The 19978-nt window shown below is 41.4% G+C and overlaps 1 protein-coding gene across 3 annotated transcripts in view; it reads left to right on the top strand.

Moving 5' to 3' along the window:
• Positions 1-1853: 1853 nt before the first annotated feature.
• LOC111269609 (uncharacterized) overlaps positions 1854-19978 on the top strand; it is a 23880-nt gene continuing 5755 nt past the window's right edge. For 2 of the 3 annotated variants that reach the window (XM_086972173.1, XM_022849336.2), the window contains exons 1-11: positions 1863-2726; positions 10187-10653; positions 10821-10956; positions 12454-12530; positions 13260-13538; positions 14973-15048; positions 15268-15423; positions 16225-16593; positions 17307-17619; positions 18147-18393; positions 19042-19312. In XM_086972173.1, coding sequence (XP_086828299.1) covers positions 10453-10653; positions 10821-10956; positions 12454-12530; positions 13260-13538; positions 14973-15048; positions 15268-15423; positions 16225-16593; positions 17307-17619; positions 18147-18393; positions 19042-19312 — 2125 coding nt within the window. In that variant the 5' untranslated portion in view covers positions 1863-2726; positions 10187-10452. Of the gene's footprint in view, positions 2727-10186; positions 10654-10820; positions 10957-12453; positions 12531-13259; positions 13539-14972; positions 15049-15267; positions 15424-16224; positions 16594-17306; positions 17620-18146; positions 18394-19041; positions 19313-19978 lie in introns of all 3 variants that reach the window. The other variant, XM_086972172.1, reaches the window with a different exon arrangement.

Raw genomic sequence — 19978 nt, 5'->3', positions numbered from 1 at the left:
TTCTGAGCAATGTATTTTGAGAACTCTGAAAAAGATGAGTATTGAATTTAGGATGTTCTTAGCGCTTTATCGATGAATCGGAATACTAGCTGTTTTAAAGTAAAAAAAAAAAAAACTTCACAGTAAAGCAGATTGCTTTACTGTGAAGTTTTTTTTTCATGCAAATCACGAAGGTGTATTAAACGTTACAAGCAAGATCTACGAACATGTGCAACGTGTTAAAACACTATATCGTAGATTATAATGGGTTTCTCTCTAATTTTTGGCATCCAAATTTTGCCATGAACAAATTAGATGCAATTATTTGTTATATAACTTATCTAGTAAAGTCAAAAATGGCAATCTAACATATCTATATTTTGTATGCTGCTACACAGAGTACTTCCTTGGAAGTGTGGAAGGCGATTATGGATGACAAATATATAGTTTCGTAATCAGATCTGTTGGTTGTCCACATAGTAAGGAAACTTTCTGGTTGGTTTTACTTACACAGAGGACCATTTGAGCTTTGTTTGATTTACGTCGTAAGAATATCTAATTACAATGAAAGTTAGAAATTCAAATGCTCTTTGAATAAGCATAATATGTTACGAGTTAACCCATGAAGTACTCGTATGAAACATTTCCGTTATGCTTAACGTCAGCTTATTTGTCTGGTTTGGTTCAAGACATAGAAATCCTTTAAACATGGGTATAATTTAAAAACAATTATTGAGTGTTGAAGCTTCGAAGCCGTCAGTTCTGTTGTTACAAACAAAACGGCATATTCGAGTATTAGGGGCGCCCTACGACGCCGTGACCCACTAAAATCTATATCATTATAACCTAGTAACGCTTAACACCACTACTGAGAAACTTCTCTCAACTAAGTCATCTGAGACACTGGCTAGCATCCTTGTCGTTCAGTCTTCCACCAACAGCGTCATCAGCTGAGTTCAATCTCGGATCATCAGCCACAGTCTTCCAATTACTTTCAAACTGTGATACGAAGTCAGTTGTCGGCCGTTTCTCTATCCAGGCAGGTATACATGTGCCTCTAAATGCGCCAGTTCGTCTCTCTTTCACTCTGACTTCCGAACTACGAACGGGCGCCAGGGGAAAACGAACCGAACTAAACTAGTCGCTATATGATCGCTTTCATGGCCCCCAAGCAACATTCTCCTTTCCCTTACCGTAGCCAGCATTCGTCAACAATCGTTGTGCTCGGAGCGCTGGTTGCGTAGGTTTATCGTGCCGTCGCTGCTTCTATTTTACAACGAAACCGGCAAAGGTTAGTTTGCCTGGCCGTTTGCTCTGTGGAACCGTTGAGATTAACTGGCACTCCGCTGCGACGCTAACTATGAACGTGGTGACGGTAATGGCAGACGCGACGACGGCGGCGGCTGCAGTAGCAGGAGAGGCAACGTTGCTTCCCCGCGATTCGGCTGGCCGTGCTTCTCGCCATATTAATGCACCGTGGTTCAGGCGCCGTGATCTCTGCGTTCAACGCTAACATTATCAGCAACAGCAGCGTCATCATCAGACGCGGCGGCGGCGGCGGCAGCAGCAGCAGCAGCAGAAAAGGTCTATTCTGTCACTCAGTCGCTCTAAATATAGGCTCTCTTTCTGCACACACATAGTCTCTATCCGTCGCTTGGTTAGTTGGTCTATCTGTTAATGCTTTGCTGTTCCCTGCTTCCGCCATTGCGGCGTGTCCATGTAGATAGAGTGCTAGGTTAAGGCTGTCGAACTGGCATGCTCTACCAGCGCCGCACGCACGCCTTGGTCGTTCGGTTGCTCTACAAGGTTGCGTATCTATATGTTGCGGCGACTCTACGGCGCGCCGGCGATGGCAATGACGATGTCGATGGCGATGGCGATGTTGGTCGCTTAGCATAGATTAATAAACCGACAGAATACAACAACAACAGCAAAAACGACTAGTAGTACATAAAGTAGGAAAGAGTCCAACTTCAAGATTGCTGATGGCTGAACACCACACATTACTACTTTACTGGTCCTGCCAGTAAGACTACAGCGGCTGCCGCCGTCACGAGCGTTCAATCTGACCAGCATGCTGATCACTGAGGGAGGTTTTCCAAGCACGCAGCGCAAGGCAGTACCAGGCATCTTGATCAGCGAGTGTGTCTCAGCTCAGCCGCGGTAGCTGCTGTATCAATGCAGGTAGAACAGACAGTCAGAAGAGCAGGCTGAAGAGTGGAAGAGCGTGGCCGGGTTGTTCCGGGCCCGACCCAATCAGGGCTCCCTCAAGCTGAACATCGGCGCTTCATTAGCACATGAAAAGAAAAAACGAAAAGCCAAACAAGTAGAACAAACAACAGTAGCAGCACCCATTATAAAAAAATATTACTTTATTAATAATGTGGGTACATTGAATTGAATAAGTCTACATATACAGTTGATATTCAAGTGGAACGTGCGCGTGTACAGGCGGGTGACCACATTGGGTCGACGATGAATACGTGTGCCAGTGGTGTAGCCGGAATTTATTGTGTTGTGAATTCCTGAAATTGAAACATCTATAACGATTGTTGCTAATCGTACTTGTTATAGTGTATGAGTGCTTTGGAAAAGTGTTGAAGTGTGTGGCGTGCCACGTCCTTCGTACGGATAATGGATGAAGCATTATCATAGCCTGGATCAGGACATTCTTAAAAAAGTTGTCACCGTTGATCGTAATAATGTGCACTCTGTTCGAGTTTCCTTCATTAATATCTCTGGACGAGGTAATCTCCCCGTCGCATTAATCATAGAAACATCTAGCTACAATCGTCATAAAATAGCAATTCGATAAAGAATTACTGTTTTAATGAAAATTGTTGGTTAGGTATTCTGTTTCGTTAGCTATTTAGTATAGTAGTATATCTATCTAGTAACCCCTTGAAGCAAGTCTTCAAAAACACCACAAACAATTCCTTTTACATATTATAATCTCGCTCTGTGGCACTATCAGCGGCAAGATGTGGTACACGATTAAAGCCCTCTATGCAACTAAGAATCCAATAATTCCCTTCCTATTGAAAACGCGCGACAAAGTCAATGCCCTTTAGAAATTTGATTCACTGCAAGATGGCAGTCACAAGCGTGAAAAATAGGTGATCAAAAATGAAACGAAGTAATGCTTAACTATTTTAGGCTCGAATATAACCTTTTTTAGAGCCTTGAAGTTCAGCGTCCTGTGTTGTGATCCCTATTTCGGTTCGGTTTCCTTTTGTATCGGTCTTTGTTGTAATGCTATAGTACCACAGCGGTACTGAGGCTAGCCGTATAAGGAAAACAGCTGGGCGTCACCTTTGAAAAACTCTTCCTATACAACATTTATTTGACGGTTTTGCCCAAGTGCCGCAGTTAGACATCCATTTATAATGAATTTTATTATCATCGTTGATATAACTAGTATTCTGAGTTCACTCCGTTCGTGTTCGATCACCGATGTACTGCTTAAGTAAGTTATCATTTAGCACTTCGAAAATACGCTCGGTAGCTGCATGTAGACAACAACGCCTTCGCGGAGGCGTAGTTGGGGAGAGGTTCAATTGCAAATGTTCTGATTGCCTCGAGTCGCATAGCAGGATGCTCGTGGGGGTCATTTTTGTGCAACCATTACAAGCCACTATTTTCGCATTATCACGTATAAAGCCGCAAAATGGCTTTCTTATTTAATTTATTTTAATATATATATTTAATTTACTATAGCTCTATTCGCCCTTGGCTGCGGTGGGGATCGTTACGCCAAACCCCGGCAACGATATACACTCCGCGATAAGTGCGGCTAAATGGACAAGGACACTGCGTTATAGATGAAACATGTATTCCCTGTTTGTTGTAATAATTCTACAATCATATTGACTACTTATTATTTTTAGCTTTCCCAGTTCGGAATTGGAAACTTTGTTCGTTCTTTTGCGTGCGTGCGTGCGTGCGTGCGTGCGTGCACACCAATATAGGAGCTATTCATTACAAGACGATCCTTAATCGCACCTGTCTGTAACGAAGAACTGGTTGAGATTCCAATGACTTTTGTGAACTGAACAAGCAAGTAAACCCGACAGGATGGATTGTTGAGTAAGGATTGACAGAATAAACACCGGTTGTACGAGAACCTAGCTAGAAGCGTGTATCGTACAGATGGCTTTAAATGAAAACGTTACGGCTGTTTAGACAATGGTAGCTACTACTGGGTTATAACGCCTGCATAACCAAACACTGATATAATTTTAAACTCGGTTAATAGCTAAAGACTGCATTTTGCAATTTCGTTACTAGGTATGATTGTATTAAACGTTCCTCTTAGTTAGTACAATCAAAAGGCACATCATTCTTTTTGGGCACTAATATGTTTGTGATTACCATCCATTTGTCTAATCAGTTCTACATAAACTGGCCATGGTATCATGGAAGTGTTAGGACAATGCAAAAATAATTAAGGCCTTTTCAAACTCCTGCAAATGGAGACGCTTTTCGGAACAGCAAAAAAACAAAGAGATAAATATTACTTGCTTCTTTGAGTTACTACACGAACGCCAAGTACAAAAAAATGTATACGCACGCCTGTGGTGGTTCCGACACCAAAAGCAAGTGTTTTTCCTTTCAACTTCATTGTTTATATTCGGACCTTCTGTACGGAACTGATGCATAGGACACATGTTGAGAAACTAGGCCATCCAATGGAAACGTATTTAAGCCATAGTTCTAAAAATTATTCCCGTGCTGGTATATATACAACTAAGCCAAGAGCAAAGCATAGCTCTCGACTAGTTGAACGTAATGCTAAGGATTATTTTGCCAGCGCATACGAGTGGTATTACGTAGAGAGTTCGGAGCGCGTGACACATTCGGATTCTGCCTCCGCCGACTCAAACATAATATTGCAACGTGTATTATAGTCCGCTACCGGAGTAACTGTTCCTGCTACCATGTGGTCTGAAAGAAAAGGCTGGCCGCTACTCATTGACTTCTAGCCATTTTCATGTCCAGAACTTGAACGATGGCTACAAACAATACTATCGATTCTAGACTTGTAGTGCACAGGCCACTGTCGCTGTAATAATACATCAAAGGCAACCTTCGTTGCAACATATGGAATATCGTTATGTCAGCGTCCTTCTAGTGTAAAATTTACCTAGGAATCAATCGAGCCGATGGCAAAAAGACTACCTTGAACATTAGGGGCAATAAGTATGAACTAAGTAAATGGATCAAACGCTAAACGCCGCCAAAAACGACAAACATGCAATCAAAAGATGGAAGCCTATGTATCACTATGCTAACATTATTCCGAGTTGCCGTAACTTAAAACTGATTTAACTTAATTCATGATTCGCTCAAATGTTAAGTTGATTAATCGTAATCATCAAATAATTGAACAAAACATCTCGTGCTTATCGCCATGTCACCATTATGGGTGACTATCGTTCGAACGCGAGTCCGTCTTTTGTATGATGAACTTTTCTCTATATTGACAAACAACAAGAAATGCTACTCGATTTCCGAAGCCTTTAAAAAAGTAGCGTCGGTGTTAATACGAACAGAGGATAAAAATCTTATGCATCACTCCTTGTATGCTATAATAAACGACAATATCCGTATGTGTAGATACGATCAATGCTGGCTGTGAAAGCAAGTATGTAAAAATTCTGAGAACTTTGGATCTGAAGGCGTCACCAAGGGTACGATGCAAGAATTCAAGTTCATAGCCTGAACGAGACATAGTATGTAAAAATTTAACAGCTTCTGTTACGAATTACATGTTACTTTCTTATATGAAGCAATGTATCGTTTTGCGTAATTCTAGTGCCCCCTCCCTGTATTGTTACACGTGGAGAGCTCCAAATCAAAAGGAGGCGCCGCAAACGTCATATTTTTTCCGCTAGTTAATAGTGCTAACAAATCAACGGTGCGCACTGACTAATTTTCGGCTTATTTATAGAATTACAGTTTTCAAAAGGGCTAAAAAGACCGCGTCGGATTGTCCAAAGTACTACGCCATAATCATCACGTCACACTTATTAGATTAAGCGGTAAATACAGCATAAGTCGCCTCTTCAGACCTGGAAAAGAATTGCAGTCGACACCGAAACAGAGGAGCAATATAGGGCCAAAGGTGTTGTTTCAATGCAGCAAATAGCGTATCTGGAACGGGAAGTTTTTTTAGTTGAGCTCTTCCATTTTTCATTCGCGTGATGCCCGCTGACCGCAAACTTGCTGAATAGATTTCCTTATTTTTGCTGAATATATATATAATATGAGGTTCGATAGCTTGCCTGGCCAATGCAGTGTCGCGAACTAATCAGAAGAATCTGCAGACGGTGCGATATACATTTTACACAATAAAAACTTGCGCTTAGCAAGAATATTGCCGTTTCGGTTGTTGGCTGGAAAACAGCCGAGGGACAAGAAATTACTTTTTTTTATTTGGTAGAGTACATTTTCGAAAGTGATGCTATGTCGCTCCGGAAAAGCCTTTAAAGGTACTTATCTGGAACTTTACACTCGTATTAAACTTTATCAGTTATTGTCTAAAAAAACGTCTAAATTTATAATGAAGCTCAAATCTAATTTTAGGGTCTTATCGTTTCTGCTCAGAATTATTCGGGACCATATTAACGCAGTCAGATAGAAAACAGAACATCGTACATCACAACTTATGTAAATAGAACTGTTTTAATTGCACACGTGGAACATTTCAAAAGCATCCAAATTCCAACTGCAATGACTTAAGTGTAGATGCTTTCCATTAATACAAGCGCGACTACAAGAACTTAAAAAAAAACAGCAGAGAAACATCGTAAGTGACTGGCTTGTTTCTGTTGGGCCTAGTGATTTCTTCTGACCTCTGTCTTTAGAACGCTGTTTTTAGTCCCATTGTTTGAGCGGTTGCCCAAAAAGCTACCAAGTAGACAGTATAAACATTCGACCGTGTAACTATGGCAGAGTGCTCTTTGAAACAACTTCGTTTATCAACTCATGGACTAGGCCACAGGTAGCTGTTTCGATCGTGTCGGTCCTGCTATTAAAAGCTAATATGAATCCAGTTTTTTTAGAACTGCTAAAGGCACAACGAGCGAGTCCTCGTTTCAGATTAGCTTTCGTTTTCAACTACTATAAACGGAATAAATTTATTACAAAAATATCATATCTTTTAATCTGCCAGAGCTGAAGTTACAATGGTTATATATATATATATATATATATATATATATATATATATATATATATACATCCGTGTATTTCCGATACGCACAGTTTACGAGAAACCTTGAAGTTAGTTTATGTTAAAAAGATCATGATAACAATAACAATAGCTGTTAATTATTGTAATTAAATCAATATTTTATTTGCTTACGCAAAGGATTTTAGCGCCAGTGTTGTTTAGAACGCGTCATAGTAATTTTTATATTTTTGCAATTTCCAAAAAGGGGGTTTATTTTAGAGCCACTCCATTTCTACGAGCCAAAGTAAAATATAATAAATGTAGCTAGTGTTTAAGTAAGAAACGTGTGAAAAGGTACGTCTAGTGTATAAGATGCGCGTAGTCATCTATTCAGTCCATATGTCAGTCCAGAAAAGGTGAAAGTTAGCCTTTTTGTCTAGATGCTATCTTTTTTATTATTATTTTATAACGTAATGTAACGTTGATATTTCGGCCAATCTCGAGAGTGGTTCGACAAATGTTCGGCAGATACAAAATGACTACTTGATAAGTACTTTTTTTTTGTCATGTAAATAGTTTAGCTGGCAATTGCCGGTAGCGGGAGGGCAAGAAACAAGATGGACCCGGAGGTGCTTGCAGTTCACAAATCTTAACTTCAATACCCGGATGGGCTTGTATGATTTTTCTCAAATTGTTTGATTTGTTATTTACACCAGCTTACTGCTCGGTCGGGCGCGATTCGCGCAAAGAGTAGAAGACCTCCCATGTTTTACTATATTTAAAATAATTCCACTCGTTGAAGATGCCGAATCAAAGGAGACGGGATATTACGGAGGTGGTCATACTAAGGCGTCTTGGTTTATAAAATTAGATTAGATGGTAAAAGACACATAACGGGTTTATCGTATAAGAGACTTCATCAATCTTCAGCATTGAACACGCAAGTAGAAAAATAATTTCAATATCAAGCAACAAATCAGGTGCCACTTTGTTTATTGCAAAAAGATGGAAATGGTCATCAAAAATGTATTCAATATGCCTTTGAGCAAAGCAAGTTAACTTGTCCACATGATAGTTCACTGGCTAACGTATTTGCCTTCTAATCCTAGGGACACGTTACGGCCAAGATACGGCCCGGGCATAGACACGCTTCGTTTCGTGCTGGGAGCACGCTGGCTGATGGGATGTTTAACGGCGATACCGAATGTAAAACTCGAAACATAGAGGGCAGGATAGCTTGAAATGTAGGGATTTCTCAATCCAGTCAGATGTGTACATATCAGGACTGGTATATACCGAGTCTGAAACCGAACCGAAAGCGTCTAGGGTCAGCTGCTGTATTGCCAGGATTCAGGTGCATCTGTTTATTTCCTTTCGAATCCGAATGAGATATGTTGTAAAACAAGTCCACGTTGAAGTATCGCAGAACTAACTCGCTGACTGAATTATATCGCAAAACAACACAAGAATTAGTGCATGACTAATAGCATCCGTACTGGGCAACTATCGAGTGATCTTTGACAACTATACATATCAGAGAGCCGCCTTATCCTAGCATCGAGCTTCTGGCTCTTTTTAATTGATCCGCCGATGCAAAAGCGAAACGCTTATTATATAGAATAGCTCATAATCATAAAACTTCAAACGCCACAAGAACAAGAATCAGTGCGGTCGGTGTCTATTGTTAACAATGTCCCACAGACCGAGGGATCCCTCTGAAGGTGACTAGAGACGTAGTTTTTCAAAGGAAAAACATATTAGAAAGCATTTCATCTCGCGGCCTGCACTGGTTGTCTGTTTCTGTTCATGACAATCTCGTCGACTATTTTTACCCTACCTGTGTCCGACAGCTCCTCCATTCAAGTAATACCTATATTTTTATATATCTGCAGTTGAGGTAGCGAAAAAAATGTTGTCTATTTTTAACCTGGAAAAAGCTGATACAGTCTGTTACTCGGCTCCTTATAATCGCAATGTATCGCTGCGTCAATCATTCTAACAGGCAATAGCAGCTAAAAAGTGACTTTTCGCAAAAAAGGCCCGATTTTCAGTCGCCTCGTAGACCAGTTTCTCTAAATAAAGCCGATCTGACAAAGTAAACCCAAGCTACACCATAAGCATTCAGAAACAGAAGGATCTTTGACTAAAACTGCAGGCCTCTCGCTCTATTAAATCTATGTTTCCTAGAGAAGCAGCTTTATTGATGATGCTCTAGTGGTAACGCGTTTTCCCACTAAGCTTAGGCGTACGTAAAATGGTCTAGCGTCCTAGCCATTAATATTAGTCTCACATTTAGACCTGACTATGAACTACATAAAAATATGTTCGGTTGCGCCAAACAGGCCATAAAATTTTTTTCCAAATCTTAAAGAAAACTCAAGGCTAGGCATGGTAGGAGCTAGCCACCTGAAGCCAGTAGAACTTGAGAGCAGAACCAGATCTGACATTAAAATCCATTTATATCTAATGATGCGAGCAACATAGTGGTAAACGTATGCCTGTTGTTAGTTACAAGCTCATTGCTTCCGAACGATTTTGCTATAAAATACACCTTGAATTTATCAGCCAACTACAACAAGGGAAAGCTCATACGTGTAAGCCACTATATTTTTGTGTAGATTCAACCTGTATTTCACCTAACCAATTTATGACTTATTCAGTAGATCATATCTATGCTATGTTATGTACAATTTCGTTGACTAGTATTATAAACGTTGTGTAGACTTGTTTCAACACTGTCTTTACATCGTTCTCACCCTGAAAATCGGTGGGGTATCCCACAGATTACGGTAATGCTAAAGTAATACTACCGTCACGCAAAACTATCTTAATTTTACAAAGTAAGTACCGAAGCACACTGTCTGTCAACATGAATGCAATGTACTACGTCGTAGGTGACTGCCAATACTGTCATCTTGCCAGTCGCGAGTTTTCGTGCATCATAAAAAGGCCCATATACGTGTCTATCTTCTTCAAATCCTTCTACAATTTGTCTTACTCTCTGTGCTTTCTTTCTTTTTTCGACGTTTTCAGCCGTCTTTATCGTCCTTGCGTGTTACCCCCTTTGCTTGTATATGGTATGTATACACTAAACAGGGCTAATGATTACCTGTACGACCTACAAGCATCGAATGAATGCGTCTCGACACAAACGCTAAATAATGGTCGGCCTCCATTACGGCCGGCTAAGTTCCACAACGGCGGCGAAAATAACGCTTGAAAAAGTTTAAGCTAGTTGAAAGGAAGAGGTCGAAATTCGTGGAAGCTTCGTCATACGCCGTTAGCGACAACATCAGCAGATGGACTATCGCTACAAAGAAGACATTCCAGCGGGCCTCTTACGAGACTCCATCATATCGTACGGTCCTCTTGGACCTCTGCTAACACTGGGAGACCGAGTCGTCTGGGTTCTCCGAGATGGACCTCAGTTTGGCTGGGTTCGCTGGGTTGGCCGGTTACCTGATGTGACCGATGATGGCTGGACCATTGGGGTTGAGTTTGTAAGTGCAAAGAGGCATTATTCGAAGCCTGTATCCTATTTGTTGTAGTCAATCTGTGGAGCAACACTACAAACTGGCAAGTTAACATAAAAAAAACATACCGTGTTACAGACATTTGGTGCGTTCCATGAACTCAACGTATTGTACTATTGATGGCTGAATTTCAGGACAATCCTGTTGGTAGTGGAGATGGCCGGTTTGCTGGCAAACGCTATTTCTTTGGCCGACACGACCACGCTTTATTCCTGCCTAACACGAACCTCATGCGGGCCGATGAGTACCAGTTACAAGTCGCCAAATACGGTATGATTTATTTTTTTAAATATAGCCGTTAGTTTGGTTGGCGTAACGATTTATTCATTTTTAAGAGGTCTTCGTTTGAATGGGCGCACTGACTTAACAAAGTATGGCGTCCACGTAGGTTCCACGAATCGTCCTATCGTCCGCTCACGGAAAGTTGATTGCGAAGTAATTAAATAACACATTGATAAAAATCCGATCGTGTCACGTTTTTGCTTAGGTAAAGCCTTACATCTTGTTCATTTAATGCAGCCTATCTGTGTGATAAAGGTTGTGTATGAAAGAAGCGTGCAGCTTGCAAGTAAAATGCACTGGGTGGTGAGCATACCCTGTCCTACATTTTCTATCTATCTAAATGGGCAAAATATCTATTCGACTGGGAAAAGTGATGTGATCTGGTCTGATGCACTGTTATTGTTGTATAGCAACTATATGTTAAAACGATGAACGGAGAGAAAAATGAAAATTATTCTTATAGTTTTAATTGCATCTCAAATCTAGCATCTGTTACTTCCTAATTATCAGAACCTTTCGACTATTGGGGTCCTACAGAGAACCAATTTCTTCACTGTCATTGACTGAGCAAATGCTTCGAGGAAAAGTACCCAAATGGAAAAAGCCAGTAAATATAAATGTTAATCTTTTCGAGCTTTTCGTCTTGTTAGGCTGACAACGGATCGTAGTCAGAGTCACGATTGATTGACTAAATTTATTTAGACCCCAATGCAAAAAGTACTCACTCATTCGATGGCCATGGTGCAATATGCGTTTCTCTTTGTCACTGTATCCTCATCCATTAGCTGTAGGAGGTAGAGGATTTGTTTGAGTATTACTGTTTACCAGTATACTGAGTACCAGTAATAAGAGATACCAGCTCATTAATAACTTGCTAACGTACCCAGACTGTGACTCTACCAGAGTCGATTAATAGCTTAATATAACTTTCTTATATAATAATAGTATAAATCATCATTCGACTCTTATCGAACTGTTTGATGTGGACTGCTCTATTTCGTGTATTTAGTTGCATAGGCTAAAACTATCAATTGTAGGCAGATTTGAAACGAAAGGCATTCGATGTTCCTTGCTTAGCTGTGTGTTTAAAAATGGCGCCCTGTTTAAATAGTCGGGGTAATTAAGCTCGTTGATTATGGCCCAAGACAATGTGCGCAGGGGATTTTCTGCACTTATTAGAAATGCGGTGTAATTTAAGAAAAAGTTAATATATTGGTGATTTTATTTACCTTCACTCAAGCTAAAAGTAAATGTACTACTATAGAAAAAATTGTAGTAGAACGGGATCACTTATATAATACAAAACAACGCATATTGTGAGATATACTTTTTTGTTTTATTAACCCCATTTATTTCACTCGTACTCACTCGGAGTAACAAAAGTACTTGAAACTTAGATGTTAGTTTATTCGTGGTTCAAAGTTGTTTAGGATTATCTTGACTATTCTTCCTACGAATCAATCTTTTCATACATTACTCTTGCAGATGGTTTTGGATTGGGAAACCAGAAAGTGCTAGTTCCTCCGTACACAACGTTGCCCCCACGCACAAATCAACTTACAGTTAGTATTGGTGCTTACGAGACACACACTGTTGTCTTCATTCTATAAGTTAGTAAGTTACGTTGTGCCGCAAGGCTCATTTGGCGGTTTAAAACACCGAGAGCCACTCGATATTTTCAAAGTGCTTGTTTTACATCGATTAAAGTAGCAAGAAGGTGATTTGTAGTAAAGATAGAAGTAACAAAATATTTGAGAACTGAAGACTTCCGAGCGACTTTTTGCAGAGTACAGAAGATTTTTGCCTTACCCTGCGAGTATTTAAACTAACGGCTAAACTTTTCGATAGCCTTTTATTATTCTCAAATTTGAACTAGTTGATAGACAAAAGGTTATTGTTGCTTCGGAATAGTTTGCCATCAGCAGCTTTTTGCTATTGTTGCTTACCCTCTTTGCGAGTAGGTGTCATGTACGAATGCAATACCCTCGGTAAGACAGACTCGCCGAGCAACAACTAAGACTTGCTCAAGAACACCTGAATAATGGTGTTACTGAACCAGGCGATAATTTGGATAAAAGCGTGTCTTTTTTTACTAACATCAGTACCTATTATGACCTGGCTCACTTCCAGATCTTATCTCTCTGCTTACACGGTTCTGTAAATAGAAGTGTGCGTTTAGAGATAACCATAATTATGCTTCGTCGTCGTATACCCATATAACCAGAGTGTATACAGTCTATTGAAACGATTTGCTAACCGTAATAACGGTGCTATTGTATGTGTTATGTCAGAATGGCGCTGACAACGAACCCCAGTCGGAACCCTGCTCGGCAAATGCTACCCCTGTTCAGAACAAGAGATCAATGTTCCGTGCCTTTAAACTGAAGAAAAGTAAAAGTCTACAGGAAACAGTTGAAGCCAGCGAATCTGGCTATGAGAACGTCGGTAGCGGAACACATGGCTCCGGCGAACCTCAAGTGGACCCTTCAAGAGAGCTAATGCGTAAGGAGAAATTTCACTTTCACCTGCTACCGCTTCGCTTTCCCAAAAGCCAATCCAATTCTTCAGTGGTAAGTGTTCATTGCAGAGTATATGTAACGGCGTCCGTAAAGCCCCTCCCTTACTGTCTCTGGATAATTTTTGATCGTATTGAGTTTTTAAGCCCTCTTTTGTTTTACAACAAATTAAATTTTTCGTTGAAGAGTACATTCCCAAGGGTATTAATGGGCTCTTCGGAAACTGCTGTGCAATTGGCGAACAAAATAGGTCCAGGCTTAGCTGTATTTCTGGTTGCATAGTAATTTTCCAGTAAGCCTGCTTATTATAAGAACAGCATACTTAAAACAAAATCAAAATCTCCCTCGTAACAAAAGTGCATGTTAACTGCAGTAAATTCAATTACACTGAAGCTAAATTAGCATGGGGATTTAACTCTGTCAATCATTCTCTACTCGGTCATATCTGTACCAGTGCTTTTCACTGTGCAAGTATTATCTCATACAAGAGCTAGATGTATGAGAACGTTAAATCGCTGCGTAAAAAAATGCTTCTTTGGGAAATTTGACATTGAGCAAGATAGCAACACTGCATCCTACCAACCGTCATAGGTGACAGCGGGACCAATTTTCAAGTTCTGCCAGAATTCAAAATTGGGTTAAAAGTTGGAACATTTAACTACCTGAAAATATACCCGTATCTCTGAATTTTGTATTCACTGCCAAAGGTGTTTTATGTACAAACACCTTTCTCGACAACAATCAAATAGAGCATAGTTGTTACTCAATCATTATGGTCTCCCATATGAACATGGATGTAAACGATATGGTAGGTATATCATCAAGGTAACCACTGGGTCCTCAACACAGCAGTAGTACGTAGTATTTGCATTTCCTTACTTTAATTTGCGATGACATTGATCTTTTTTAGGTTTACCTCTAACTCTGTCTCACTGCACTGGCCCAGTAAGGCCGGCTGGTTACCGGTGTGAAAATCCATTTTTAACCTTCTAACATAGTCAACGTTTTAGATAAGACAACTAACTGATTGGTACTCAACCGCTGAGCTATTTAGTTACTGCCTATCACAACCCATTGGCGAGCCCACTGTGCCGCAACACGCTGTGCGTGAAGGCTGCAACGTGTCCTGCTCACCACATAGAACGGCGCATTTATAACAATGATTACTTTAAGACGCCTCTATTTACCTGTACATGCTACTGTGTTGAGTAAACACTTCGATGTTGTAGGCCATCATACAAGAGAGATTACTCTGTAGCGGTCTATTCAATTGTCGAGCTGAGTCACTGTGAGGTTCGGTTGCCTGCGCGGACGCTCATGCCAATCTCGGTTCTTAATTTGGTCACGAGGGGAAACAATTAGCTTGTTGCGTATGATAGGAACATGGAAGGCGTCCTTGTCAAATATAGGCGCATGCAGAGATAGGTGTGTACTGCGCGCCGTAAGGCCTGTTGACTTTTGACCCAATATGCGGCGTATACATTGCAGTCGTCTGCACCACCGAATTTCGGACCCCCACGCATAGCAGGAGTTGAGCAGGACGCAGAAAATTCGTCGTTGTCCGGTAAGTCCTTTAAAAACAAGTCTTCCGTTCATTGATATTTTTTGCTAACTTAATTTATTCTGCACTCCGGTTTGGTAGTCCATTGACAAAAATTACCTTTATCACATCGCTCTCAGATGGCTGTTACTAGCTACGAGTGGATCGCAATGTCTTAATTATTATTGCAACTACCCGTTGCCTTAGCTTTTATAATGGTATAGGCTGTCAACTGAATTTCAGGAGAGGATGGTAGTCTTATGTCATGTCTACCGTCATTGGGTGGCAGTCTCCTTCGCCGCCGCAAGAAGGATAACGGCTCAGGCGGCGCCAGGCCTAAGAAAGCGAAACAGAAGCTTAAGAAACGCGCTAACGAGCAGACGCCACCGTTCGCCTTCCGTGAGTAAATAGGTTATCTGCCGATGACAATGACGACCATGGTTATTAACGCACTTCGTACGCTTTATTCGTACTTTCTCGTATATTCTGATACGTGAACCAATGGTCCGTGTATGTTCTATATGCGTGTACGGTAACGAATGCATGCAGATTACTTGGTCATTGATCGTGTTCGTTCTCGCCGCTGCTACCGTTGCTGTTAACTGAGTACCTTTGATCGGTCAGCAGCAAAACCATCAGCTGCTGGTAGCACTATACTGTTTGTACAGTTGCTGCGAGCTACACATCAGATGGGTTGAGGGTTAGTCGCTTAGGGAAAGCTGGCTTGAGGGTGAGCTCAAAAGCTGAACTAAAGCATGAACGATTAAAGTACCGCTTCAGCTTGTCGGTATGCTGCTCTTATGGTCACTAAGACTTCAACGACCGAATGGGAGGCAATAAAAGCCTGCTATTTAACTTATAGACAGCCGGCTGCCAACTTCTGGAGACCGGGCAATCCGAATAGCTGCACATTTTGCCTCGTATGGCTAGCAATCGGCGACTATAAGAACTTGCCGACCGGAGGAAAGGCACTCTTTTGTCTACAGGCCGGTTTCAAAATTTGAAGTTTAGACTGTGCATCGAGTTGCAACGAATCATATGCTCGCGAATAGCTCATTATCGAGTTTCGTTACGGGCGTTGGGGAGCTTGACAAGAAATGGATAGTGAATACAATATGGAGGTGGAAGACATGCTGGCAAACGTCATGTGGGGCGCCCATTGCTTTGTGCCCAGTACGGAACGGATGTTTCTTCTTACAGTGACTACAAGCCACGAGAGTAAGCTCTGCGGCAACGGATCCGGTGCAACGGGGAATATGGCTGACTCCAACAACTCGAACCTTGTATCTAACGCGCCAGAGGATTCGCTTGTTGTGAATGCCAGCAGCTCTCGACAGTTTGCTGTTCTTCAGCAGTACCGTGACTCTTTGGAGGCACGAAGTACGCCTCGACTAGAAAAGAAACTCCCGTACTTAGCTAACCCGCAGCCAGGGACATCTGCTGAAATACAGCTTCATCAATTCGATTCGCATAGTTCTACCGTGATGAATAGTTCGCAACAGGTCCGTCACACAAGCCTAAATCAGCTGGAGCAACGGCGCAGTCTTCTTACACCGATCATTCCGCCTGGTGAGTGCGAATTCGTCAGTGACGAAAGTCCAATAGTTCCTACTGGACTACTACGAAAAACAACATCTGAGATTTATTTATGAATAGGAATAGTACAAATATACGGGATATTTCTATTCGATTCTTTCCCGGATGAGTGTAGCTATCTGCCTCTAGATAGTATGTAGACCACAAACTGCCTGGCGTCACCACAAAAATATTTCGAAGAGAAGCCGGTGTAGGCTCACCGTCTGGTGCCTAGATAAGGGCCAATGGCGTTTCAAAAGCATGCTGTCCACACGTATCTTTTTCACCTACCTTATGATACCTGAACAGAAAAGAAGAAATGGAGGAAAAAGGCATTAAAATCGAATTCAAAACCTCCAAGGTATATATCAGAGAATTAAGGAAATAGAAGTGATCATTGTAACTTTTCTTAAAAGTAAAATTTCTTAATTAGAAATAGTTACATTTGAATTTCCAAATATAGCAGCAACTCGTTGGAAAACCGGCCCAAGCTCACATGCCTGTCAAATTGACAGCCTTAAGCTCTTTTAAAGCATTCATTAAAGAGCGAACTGGAAAATTTGCAGGCCCCAAGTTCCAAATCCGTGTTATTCCAAGTATCCTCATAACGTTGTAACTTTAGAACCTAGATGAGTATTGTCGCAAATTAAAAAATCCAAAATAGTTCATGAAATTGACCATTATTACCATGCGGTGCAATATTACAGAAGATGACTTCGAGTATTTAGACATGCAGGATCGCCGCTCGAACTCCTTACAAATCACGCGCGACCGTTCACCAATTGCTTTTCCGGGAGAACCGTCATCGTTACCGTTCCATTCGGCTGCTGAGGCGGACTCGCACGTGATCAAAAAAAAGAAAAAACGAAGAGCACCAGCTCCTCCTCCCCCAGAACCGGGAATTAGACCTTCCACTGGCGCCGGTTCTGGATTACAGGTTGGTTATCGTGGCAGTGCAGGAGCGACAGGAAGCCTCGGTGCGAGAAGTTCATCGAGTGAATGCAGCAGTGCTCAGCGAAGGTGCGACTTTTCATAGATTTGATTTTAGCTATATTTGGATGACAAATGTTTCGTAGTAGATCGATCAGCCGTTATTTTCTTTTTTGGATACACCTCTGACGTAAAATTATTGTCGCTCAAGAGTTTTCTTTATTGTGGTAGCTGTCAAATGTGGTCATTATCTCTAAAGCTTATCATTCAAGCTTGCCCACTTGGGGTTTCGGGGTCACTTTTTGCTGATGATCAAAGTTACGTGGATGACGTGGTACTCTTGAACCTATGATAGGGTTTGCATTGTTTGTGCTTACTTACGTGAAGTTTATGAAAAATTACGCGTTGCTCGTGCTAGCCAATTCGACGTTTACGTTAACGGATATTTTAACTCATTCATCCATGCAGTGTGCATGCACGCTACCGTATTCAACTAATTTGCTTTATGTGACCTCAGTTTCCTTCTACTAAATAACTGGAAAATGCTAGCTGTTCACTACAGAATTATGCGCTACAAGAACTAAACATGTTACACTACTCCATTGTGAATACGCCAGAATAAAGAAGAGAGCTCCCTCTCCCCCGCGATGCCAGAGGGAGTCGACGTCTTTACCGACATTGACGTTAGATCAGGTTGCTTCTGCTGTAGCCATCATCCCTCCATCCTCCCTGGGAAGTTTGTCTGATTCTGGCGCAAGCGCTGCAACAGCAGCTCCAGACTCCCCGCGCCTCAATGACCTCTCACGAATAGATGAAGATACCGAATCCGACTTCGAGTACGTGCTTAAGCGCAGTGATTCCAAGGTTAGATTTTGAGTTTCTGATCTGTTTGCTTAAAGTGCTTTCTTGTATTACGCTAGGCATCAACCGGCTTTTCTTTGCTAGTCCACACTAGTCGTTGTAAATCACCCAGGTATACGTAGCGTTTTTATAAAATATATATATATATAAAGCGGTGGCTTGGATGGCTAAACCTCTAGCTGAAAAAGCTGCTTCAAAATCCCGTCATTACACATAATACACTACAAGCATGACTAAATATGTAAATGTAAACATAAATATACGAAATTATTGATGTAACGCTCAAAATGCTACCTTACTGAAGGCAGCACGTTCAAACGGATGTTGTCGTAAGGGCACTTTCAATCCTTTTAGAAGGTGTGATCCAAGTCAAGGTCAAGATGATCTTATTCTTAAGACAGCTCAGAATCAACTAAGGAAAGCCGTTCTGCAAGCTGCATCTTAGTAGACTTATCTATTGATGGAACTGAGAAGCTTTGTTTTCGGCCGCAATCACCAGAAGCGATATCCCTCATCATAGCTTGTAAAAAAATTATTCGTATTCTAAATTATGTTGTTGGAAAGGTAGATCTTTGTTTTACTTCTCAATGAAATGACTTACACTAGCAATAAATGAAACGTGTTGACATTTTGCCGTGCCTGCAAAAATAGGTGAACGAACTTGTCGATGCGTTCCATCGTTTAACGGAGGATAGCGGCGATTTGAGCCCCGAGGTGAAAAGCGACGACGGGACATTGACTCCCCTGATTTTTAGGGGAGGTGAGAAGAGCGCCTATGGCAGTGGTGGGCTTTCCGACGCGTCGTTCTCTTCGTCAACATCGACTAAGTGGCGCTATGTCGATGTTTCGGACTCAATGAGCGTTGACTCCAACACGTCCGAGGTCCTGCTTGGAGCTGGCAGAGGAATTCGGCGGGATTCCGGTAAGCCATTTATTCGTAGATACAAGTAGAATCATCAAGCTTATCTTTTCTATTATCCTGAATGGAACCAGATAGTGACGTCAAATACGATTTCCTTAGGCGAAAATTCGCTGCTTAGCTTCTATCTGCTAAATCAATCTCTTTTATCCTGTTTTATTCCTAGCTTATTGAGCTATTGCTAAGCATAGCAACCGGTGGCCTCTCACATATTCCGTAAGCAATCTCGGTTTGAATTTGTCTTAGGCGGATAATCCTATAGGCAAGGTACATGTCCGATTGCAGCATCTGAAAGTGAACTAAAGAAAGCGAACCGGAGACAGAGAACGCTCGCGCCTAAGTTTATGCCATAAAGATACACAGCAACATTATTGTTTAGATTCGCCCTCTTGATCTCTGTGTTCTAAGACCTTTTGCCTATTGGGTTACATATGAGGTGACCACTGGTGTGGCCTATCACACTGCTGCTATGACGATTGGTACATATCCGCTAGTTGTAAAGGTTTAGTCCAAGTAACAGCTGTCTGGTTGTCAAACAGGGCGTCAACGCAAACGGGCAGGCAGATTACAAACACAGACACACATATACACACAAACATGCACACAGAGACACACACACACACACACACACACACACACACACACACACACACACACACACACACACAA

The sequence above is a fragment of the Varroa jacobsoni genome, unplaced genomic scaffold (genome assembly GCF_002532875.2).
Source record: "Varroa jacobsoni isolate VJ856 unplaced genomic scaffold, vjacob_1.0 scaffold_1400, whole genome shotgun sequence".
Classification (NCBI taxonomy): Eukaryota; Metazoa; Arthropoda; class Arachnida; order Mesostigmata; family Varroidae; genus Varroa; species Varroa jacobsoni.
Note: the sequence above shows the minus strand (reverse complement) of the source record. Positions and strands in the feature narration are given on the sequence as shown.